At 39.5% G+C, this 10,057-nt stretch overlaps 1 protein-coding gene across 1 annotated transcript in view; it reads right to left on the reverse strand.

The window, feature by feature from the left end:
* Positions 1-1,957: 1,957 nt before the first annotated feature.
* Positions 1,958-10,057, reverse strand: part of LOC21384429 (tobamovirus multiplication protein 3) — an 11,373-nt gene continuing 3,273 nt past the window's right edge. Inside the window, exons 6-11 of the mRNA XM_024168665.1 lie at positions 4,628-4,700; positions 4,508-4,553; positions 3,637-3,700; positions 3,463-3,516; positions 3,176-3,253; positions 1,958-2,398 (exon numbers count right to left, since the gene is read on the reverse strand). Coding sequence (XP_024024433.1) covers positions 2,306-2,398; positions 3,176-3,253; positions 3,463-3,516; positions 3,637-3,700; positions 4,508-4,553; positions 4,628-4,700 — 408 coding nt within the window. The 3' untranslated portion in view covers positions 1,958-2,305. The remainder of the gene's footprint in view (positions 2,399-3,175; positions 3,254-3,462; positions 3,517-3,636; positions 3,701-4,507; positions 4,554-4,627; positions 4,701-10,057) is intronic.

Raw genomic sequence — 10,057 nt, forward strand, 5'->3', positions numbered from 1 at the left:
CTATAAAGAATTTAACAGATGTTAGCAGAATGGATTAGATTGCACATATTTAAAGAGATTATGGGCCGTTTTATTAAAAAAAAATTAAAAACTGAACTGTCACTTATTAAAAAAGTTAAGGACTATTCGTACTAATAACTTTTAAATTTTTATCTGTTTAAAACTGTTTAGTCAATTTTATATTAAGATATTTATGAAATATTTATTTTCTGTATTTATCTCTGATTCTGAATTATAATTATAATTTTTTACAGTATTTTTTTCTCACAAAAAATACACATGAAATAAGAATAGTTCTAAATTTACGAGAACAAACGTAGATCAAAAAGGTAAAACGTAGATGCTGAGTCAGCTTGTCGGAGGATTAACGGTTGATATTTGACAGAAACAGAAGACTTGGGACCCACTTGACGTGGAAAAGAACAAAGACTTCTCCTTTTCTTCTGTGCCGTACATCGATTGTATTTCAGATATTTTCACATCCTCGAGTCCTCAGGTCCGCACGTTGGAGGTTGCAATTCATCAACGAGATGACACTGAGAGCTCACAAGAATTTATAATAAATTTAAATGAAAACGGGATACAAAAAATATTAAAGTAGAAAAATTGCAGTGTATAGCGGATTTCCTAAACTTAACTTATTAAATAGCATAATTATTTTATAGTAATGAATAACATATTTTTAAAAATATGAATTTACTTTTCTCATTTTACCCTTACTTTTTTATTACAGCCATAATGCTGAATTCTGAATCCCCTAAAAAATTCTCAAAATTTTGCTATTAATTTCTATTCCTTTAATTTTCTGTTATAAATTTGTATTACACACCCTACAATTATGCTATATGCCTCATTACATCACTTAAGCATGTCGTTGGAATGTATGCGTGGGATTTACTTACTGTCGTTGGAAATAGTCTTTTTATCTTAAGTATCTATTTGTATTTTTTCCCCCTAAATGAACTAATCTTGTACAGAAGTTTAACATTAATTTTTAATGTTTAGAGTTGAAAATTTGTGAATTTTTAGGCCGTATTTAGAATTGATCTCGTTTTTATTTTTCACGTTTTTTGAGAAAGAAAAAATGAAAATGTTTTTAAAATGGCATTTGGCGCAATAAAGATAAAAAAGGAAAATGAAAACGATTTTTTAATTTAGTGTAAAATGAGAGAAATGAAAAACGACTTTTAGTCGTTTTTTATTTTTTATTTTCGTTTTTTCCTCTCTCGAGCAGAGAGAGACATTAATAGGGTTTTTTATGCTGAAAATAATCTCTTGATAAAATTACCAAACGCATTTTTAAAAAATGATTTCTGTCTGAGATTGAAAACGTTTTCATTTTCATTTGCATACAAAAAACAAAATCATTTTAGAACGAGTTCCAAACGCGCCCTTAATGTTTTACTTATTTGTCAAACTATTTTTTATAACCTACCAGTCAAAACCAACTTGAACCAACAAGAAGCAAGACCTGCCATTCAATAATGAAGATAATTGGAAAATCAGGCACTCATCTTCTAATTATGCTTGGCTCACCATTCCATCTCCTCGGAAAAAATATTCGTTTTGCTTTCCCTTCAAGAAGTAGCAAGTTCAGCTTCCGCAAAATTTCAAAACGAAAAACATCCTTGCGAGCTCTAGCCATGGAGAGATGCTCTTCTTATGCAAACAGGTATGCATGCTTAATGTGATGTGTGTATAATTTCTCGTTTTATGTAATGCCAAAATAAACGAATTTGTTGCGAATTCATAACATTTTGTTAATTGATTTTTGGCTTTCATTAACTTTACATGCATGAGTTCAGATATGAAAAACTCTCAGTATGTTCCCAAGGAATATGGCAAAACAAAATTCAGGAGTCAAAAGTTCAGATTCATCAGACCATCCAAGAGAAATGTGAATTGACACAATAAACAATTAGGACTAGACTAGCAAACTGTCGCACATAATCCCAAATTCATACAAGAAAACCATCTTTTTTTTTTCAGCTGATTTTCCATTCATTGTGGAGATGAATCCACAAAGCTCCATAGGTGATTTAAAACAGATGAAGCAAAGACCATAACAAACAAGTCACACCACATTTCAAAATACTAAAAATACAGGTCATTCTTTTTGACAGATCTACAACCATTACAGAGAACCAATTCATACATTCAGTTTCAGAACCCATGACTTTAGCTTGTTCCCTTTGTTCTCCTTCCAAAGTTTCATCCTCTTTAGAGGTAGATAAGCGTCTCGAAAATTGACATGTACCACCCCCACATCTCTCTGTGCATTTTCAGTCATGTCTCCCAGTTCTCCTCAGCGAATTGGGTGATACTGCGTGATCCCACGTTTGGGAGGTAATTTCCTCAAAATGAATAGCACTAAACAAGAGGGTAATATCTCCACCAACTGCACAAGACAGGGAAAAACGAGAACAAAATGTCAATACCAAGTAGACCACAATCACATATATGAAGACAACCAGCCTCGCATGGAAGTTACATTGCACGAGTCTCAATAGCCAAGAGCCAACCACAAATACAAATTACAGTCTCCTCATACAGGTTCTTGTCTTTGGAATACAAAACATTAATGTAAATCAAGTCTAAGATGCAACAGATCATAATCCTTTTGATAAAAACAGAAATGTCAAAAAAAAAAAAAAGAAAAAGAAAAAAGAAAAAACCCTTGCAATACAAGAGGAATGAGAACAAAACATTATTAAAATACACAAATTCTCGCTTAGAAATAATTTCTCATCAATATTAAAGGTTTGCGAGTGCAGTATTATAGTTCAATATATCTGCTTAATTTCATAAACAAGAATGTTGTCATTTGCCACTTCGAACAAACTAAAGAATAAAGCTCATGGGGCACCTACTTCCTTGAAAGACCATGACGGATGAACATTAAGCGCATAAAGAAGCCTACTGCCTATTTCATTTCTTATAAAACATGGCAGATTTGACAATCAAACAAATGTTCTAACCAAACACTAGGTGTGCATTCATGCCACCTACTTTAAAAATAGCAGAGACAATTAAAAGATCAGGCAATCAACCCCCTTGCAAAAGTTGAAGGATCAAACTAACAAGCTTTGCCACACCACAAAGTGAGTACATAGAAGAATAGCATTACAATAAAAAAAAAAAAGAATAAAAGCAAAACATAAACTGGATAGCTTACCAGGTAATATATCAAGTTTAGAATTGGATGATCCAAAACATCAAGGTCAGCAGCTTTATCAAACACATTCAGGCACACCTACAATATAAGAAAACAACAAACAAGAGCTAGCGTCTAAAGAACAGAGGCATGCATAAGAACATGGCAGATGCTAAAATCACCATCATCCAAAGAACAATTTTGAATTCAGTACAAAGCCATCAAACAGTTATCAATAGTTTAACAAAACATCAAGTTCCTTATGAAGTAGTATGTGCGTGCAGCTTTTTATGGTAAGAAACACTCACCATGATGCATCTGATAAGGAAACATGAAAAGCATATGGTTGTCACATAGCCAACCTGTTCAAATAAAAACAGAAAAGAATTAGAATCAATATAGAATAAGTGAATCTCTGGATTAAAAAAAAAATGGAAGAGGAAGAAGAATAAAAGAAAAGAAAAGAACTGATAAGTTATGACCTCCTGCAGCTTCTTACGGCGGCCTTTTGATTCTACAGGGAAGCGTTGCAACATCAAGAAGAGCCTGCCAGAAGACAACGGCAGACAGATCATCAGGACATTTCACATCATGTAAGTTCCGTGCTAAAACTCACACATTGTTTCGCATCCAATAATCCATGAAAAAGTGGCATTAACTTAAATAATGGAAACCTAAAGAGGGGCCACTAATACGATTCCAATAAGAGGACGGTAGGCATGCATATAGTGATTAACCAAAACAAAAAATTAAAGAAACTGAAAAAATTTATAAAAAAAAAAACAAGCATTTTTCAAATAGAAACACACATAAGATTGGACGTCAAAACATTCTACTCCCCAAAGGCCAGGAAGACCACACACCTGTCGAATGCAAAGCAGTGGAGGCAATGAAACGTGAAGCAGCCTACCTGATTAATATCTAATTGCAATCCTTTGCAAGGCCACAAAGACGGAGAGCTAGACCCTAATTCAAGAAAAGGGGATACCCCCAATTTTGAGCCGCCAATTTTATTAATAATTAAAGGCCAAATACGCTAACATAAACTGAATCCAGCACACAAAATTGCATAACTGAGATGCCCTATGTCACGTAGGCTTGAGCTGCCTATTGGAGTCGTGCGTAGTATTTGGAATAAATAAACTAATCGCAATACCGGGGTTCCAGTTTGTCCTTTTATGTTATACGTGTCCATATATTAAACATTATATACATCTTCACACACACACACACACAAATATAGTCTTATTTCTCCTAGTTATAATAGCTAAATATGCATGAGTAGCATTAGCATATGGTCATTTTGTTTGAAACAGTAGAAAATGCATGCTATACTGAATGCAGAACAAGTACCTTCCCCCGTACAGAAGAAACCCAAGTGCGGCAAATAGGGATACACCTGCAAAAACATTTGTTAGAACTATACATACACCAAGATAAGCTACTGTACTTGGCCAATGTTTTTCTAGTTACCTGCAAAGAAGATCTTAGACAGAATGATGACAGCGGGAATGGGCTTCCACCATGATATAAACCACAAGGCAATCTGGAAGCAATTTAATCATAAAAAACATAAAATTATTTTAGGATCAATAATATTCCTCGGAAACAACAAATAACATTATAAAAGGATCCAAATATAAAACCTGTGGTAACTAAACAATAGAAACAAATGCATGCATTGCACTATAACAAAAACGAAGCATAACCAAACATCATGATGTCATTGGAAACAACAAATAACAATATAAAAGGATCCAAATATAAAACCTGTGGTAACTAAACAATAGAAACAAATGCGTGCATTGCACTATAACAAAAACGAAGCATAACCAAACATCATGATGTCATTGTCCTACATATAGGCTACAACACACACACACACACACACACACACACACACACACACACACAAAGAAATGAGGAGGAGAAAAGGATCCAGAGGTCTGCTTAGCCCTCAGAAACAATCTGAATATCATCCCGATTTCAAAAATATATATAGAGAGAACATAGCTAGTCTAAAAAATATATCATTGAACATAGCTACCAAAAAATCAACAATTCCGATGTATGCAACAACAGACACCACGAACGAGTTGCATTGACCCTTCACTTAACTTTTCTTTTTTCAACTCATGAGCTACATAACTCGTGCCAGCCCCGTATCATTTCCTTAAAACCTCGAATTGTGACAAAGAAGGGATCTGATTCTAATATTTTGTACGTTGCTGTAAATCATATTTTTTCCCTTACCCAGACAAGTTGAATTAACACATTCATATAAACCTTTCCTTTTGACCATTGCGTCTACCTCAATAGGACTGGAAACTCCAATATGAAAAGAATTTTTGGAAAACAAACACCCGTTAGTTGAAGACAGTCACAACAAAGTCATGTAACATGGATACGCATCTTCAATGTGGGATTCCTGTATCTCTTATCCAAGAACAAGAGCTTGCATATCGTAGTACCAAAAACAAAAAATGAAAATAAAAGAAAAGGAGGAAGAAGAAAATCAAAACCATCTCATTATTAAATGACTCCATGCATGAAAATCTTCAGTAGATTGTAATCTCAGGCCTTTTAGTTCGCTACATCATAATATCTAATAGATGAATTCCTCAAAACCTCAAGTTTCTCCCATCAGCTACAAATCAGAATACACTCGCACAAGTCTAACATGCCATCCGTAATTAACAACATTTTTTCCCTTGTCAAAGACTCAAATATGGGCCTTTTCTGATTATTCAATTCCTTCTTATCCCATTGACAAAAGAACCCGTCACAAATCTCAAAGTTACAGTAATAAGTAATATCAAATAAATTTCTATGAAAAAGGAAAGGAAAATGTTCTTTAGGACCCCCAACAAGAGAGAAATCAGAAAACTATATTAGAATAATGTTAGGATCCTAACTCAGAAATACCATACTCACACACATCAGAAACAACAAGAAAATGAGAATAATTAGAGGGAATTTTATTAATCTAATCAGCCAAGAACACCAAATTACACTGAAATGTAAAGGATAGAACGGAGAATTCGAGTACTCCGGGACCTCCTAATTTAGTGGTATTCGAGAGGCCACCGCTCTCCTTAATCTCAGTTTCTCAAAACTCTCCAAATCACAACATACCTCTAGTGAGCTACTAAGCCCTTTATTTATACTAATTCCTACTAACTATATCAGCCCACTAACCAAACAAGTTCCCAAGTCATTAACGGATCCTAACATTACTCCCGCCCCAAAGAAACACCTTGTCCCCAAGGTGTTAAGTAATCGCAGCCGTGTGTCTCCACTTCCTTCCAATTCCTATTAAGCCAATTCCATTCAACCCCCCTTCTGCCACCCCGCTCTTTGTAGATCCGACCCCAATTAGACCGAAATAAGAAGACCCAGTCCAAATGTCACTGAAATTGTCCTTAATCGCGTTGGAAGTGGGCAGCCCAACCTTAACGGCATCGGAACCAACCCAAATCACGCCGGATTTGAGAAACTCAGCCCTTGGCTCGCCAGAATATGCCCTAATCGCACCATAATCACGAAGCCCAGCCCCAATTGCGCGGAAATCAGCCCCAATCACGCTGGAATTCCAAGACCCAATTCTAATTGCTCCAAAATCATCCCTCATGACACTTGGATTCCAAGTCCTAATTCCTACTAACTATATCAGCCCACTAACCAAACAAGTTCCCAAGTCATTAACGGATCCTAACATTACTCCCGCCCCAAAGAAGCACCTTGTCCCCAAGGTGTCAAGTAATCGCAGCCGTGTGTCTCCCCTTCCTTCCAATTCCTATCAAGCCAATTCCATTCAACCCCCCTTCTGCCTCCCCGCTCTTTGTAGATCCGACCCCAATTAGACCGAAATAAGAAGACCCAGTCCAAATGTCACTGAAATTGTCCTTAATCGCGTTGGAAGTGGGCAGCCCAACCTTAACGGCATCGGAACCAACCCAAATCACGCCGGATTTGAGAAACTCAGCCCTTGGCTCGCCAGAATATGCCCTAATCGCACCATAATCACGAAGCCCAGCCCCAATTGCGCGGAAATCAGCCCCAATCACGCTGGAATTCCAAGACCCAATTCTAATTGCTCCAAAATCATCCCTCATGACACTTGGATTCCAAGTCCTAATTCCTACTAACTATATCAGCCCACTAACCAAACAAGTTCCCAAGTCATTAACGGATCCTAACATTACTCCCGCCCCAAAGAAGCACCTTGTCCCCAAGGTGTCAAGTAATCGCAGCCGTGTGTCTCCCCTTCCTTCCAATTCCTATCAAGCCAATTCCATTCAACCCCCCTTCTGCCTCCCCGCTCTTTGTAGATCCGACCCCAATTAGACCGAAATAAGAAGACCCAGTCCAAATGTCACTGAAATTGTCCTTAATCGCGTTGGAAGTGGGCAGCCCAACCTTAACGGCATCGGAACCAACCCAAATCACGCCGGATTTGAGAAACTCAGCCCTTGGCTCGCCAGAATATGCCCTAATCGCACCATAATCACGAAGCCCAGCCCCAATTGCGCGGAAATCAGCCCCAATCACGCTGGAATTCCAAGACCCAATTCTAATTGCTCCAAAATCATCCCTCATGACACTTGGATTCCAAGTCCTAATTCCTACTAACTATATCAGCCCACTAACCAAACAAGTTCCCAAGTCATTAACGGATCCTAACATTACTCCCGCCCCAAAGAAGCACCTTGTCCCCAAGGTGTCAAGTAATCGCAGCCGTGTGTCTCCCCTTCCTTCCAATTCCTATCAAGCCAATTCCATTCAACCCCCCTTCTGCCTCCCCGCTCTTTGTAGATCCGACCCCAATTAGACCGAAATAAGAAGACCCAGTCCAAATGTCACTGAAATTGTCCTTAATCGCGTTGGAAGTGGGCAGCCCAACCTTAACGGCATCGGAACCAACCCAAATCACGCCGGATTTGAGAAACTCAGCCCTTGGCTCGCCAGAATATGCCCTAATCGCACCATAATCACGAAGCCCAGCCCCAATTGCGCGGAAATCAGCCCCAATCACGCTGGAATTCCAAGACCCAATTCTAATTGCTCCAAAATCATCCCTCATGACACTTGGATTCCAAGTCCTAATTCCTACTAACTATATCAGCCCACTAACCAAACAAGTTCCCAAGTCATTAACGGATCCTAACATTACTCCCGCCCCAAAGAAGCACCTTGTCCCCAAGGTGTCAAGTAATCGCAGCCGTGTGTCTCCCCTTCCTTCCAATTCCTATCAAGCCAATTCCATTCAACCCCCCTTCTGCCTCCCCGCTCTTTGTAGATCCGACCCCAATTAGACCGAAATAAGAAGACCCAGTCCAAATGTCACTGAAATTGTCCTTAATCGCGTTGGAAGTGGGCAGCCCAACCTTAACGGCATCGGAACCAACCCAAATCACGCCGGATTTGAGAAACTCAGCCCTTGGCTCGCCAGAATATGCCCTAATCGCACCATAATCACGAAGCCCAGCCCCAATTGCGCGGAAATCAGCCCCAATCACGCTGGAATTCCAAGACCCAATTCTAATTGCTCCAAAATCATCCCTCATGACACTTGGATTCCAAGTCCTAATTCCTACTAACTATATCAGCCCACTAACCAAACAAGTTCCCAAGTCATTAACGGATCCTAACATTACTCCCGCCCCAAAGAAGCACCTTGTCCCCAAGGTGTCAAGTAATCGCAGCCGTGTGTCTCCCCTTCCTTCCAATTCCTATCAAGCCAATTCCATTCAACCCCCCTTCTGCCTCCCCGCTCTTTGTAGATCCGACCCCAATTAGACCGAAATAAGAAGACCCAGTCCAAATGTCACTGAAATTGTCCTTAATCGCGTTGGAAGTGGGCAGCCCAACCTTAACGGCATCGGAACCAACCCAAATCACGCCGGATTTGAGAAACTCAGCCCTTGGCTCGCCAGAATATGCCCTAATCGCACCATAATCACGAAGCCCAGCCCCAATTGCGCGGAAATCAGCCCCAATCACGCTGGAATTCCAAGACCCAATTCTAATTGCTCCAAAATCATCCCTCATGACACTTGGATTCCAAGTCCTAATTCCTACTAACTATATCAGCCCACTAACCAAACAAGTTCCCAAGTCATTAACGGATCCTAACATTACTCCCGCCCCAAAGAAGCACCTTGTCCCCAAGGTGTCAAGTAATCGCAGCCGTGTGTCTCCCCTTCCTTCCAATTCCTATCAAGCCAATTCCATTCAACCCCCCTTCTGCCTCCCCGCTCTTTGTAGATCCGACCCCAATTAGACCGAAATAAGAAGACCCAGTCCAAATGTCACTGAAATTGTCCTTAATCGCGTTGGAAGTGGGCAGCCCAACCTTAACGGCATCGGAACCAACCCAAATCACGCCGGATTTGAGAAACTCAGCCCTTGGCTCGCCAGAATATGCCCTAATCGCACCATAATCACGAAGCCCAGCCCCAATTGCGCGGAAATCAGCCCCAATCACGCTGGAATTCCAAGACCCAATTCTAATTGCTCCAAAATCATCCCTCATGACACTTGGATTCCAAGTCCTAATTCCTACTAACTATATCAGCCCACTAACCAAACAAGTTCCCAAGTCATTAACGGATCCTAACATTACTCCCGCCCCAAAGAAACACCATGTCCCCAAGGTGTTAAGTAATCGCAACCGTGTGTCTCCACTTCCTTCCAATTCCTATCAAGCCAATTCCATTCAACCCCCCTTCTGCCACCCCGCTCTTTGTAGATCCGACCCCAATTAGACCGAAATAAGAAGACCCAGTCCAAATGTCACTGAAATTGTCCTTAATCGCGTTGGAAGTGTGCAGCCCAACCTTAACGGCATCGGAACCAACCCAAATCACGCCGGATTTGAGAAACCCAGCCCTTGGCTCGCCA

Source organism: Morus notabilis, unplaced genomic scaffold, assembly GCF_000414095.1.
Source record: "Morus notabilis unplaced genomic scaffold, ASM41409v2 Scaffold3837, whole genome shotgun sequence".
NCBI classification, from domain to species: domain Eukaryota; kingdom Viridiplantae; phylum Streptophyta; class Magnoliopsida; order Rosales; family Moraceae; genus Morus; species Morus notabilis.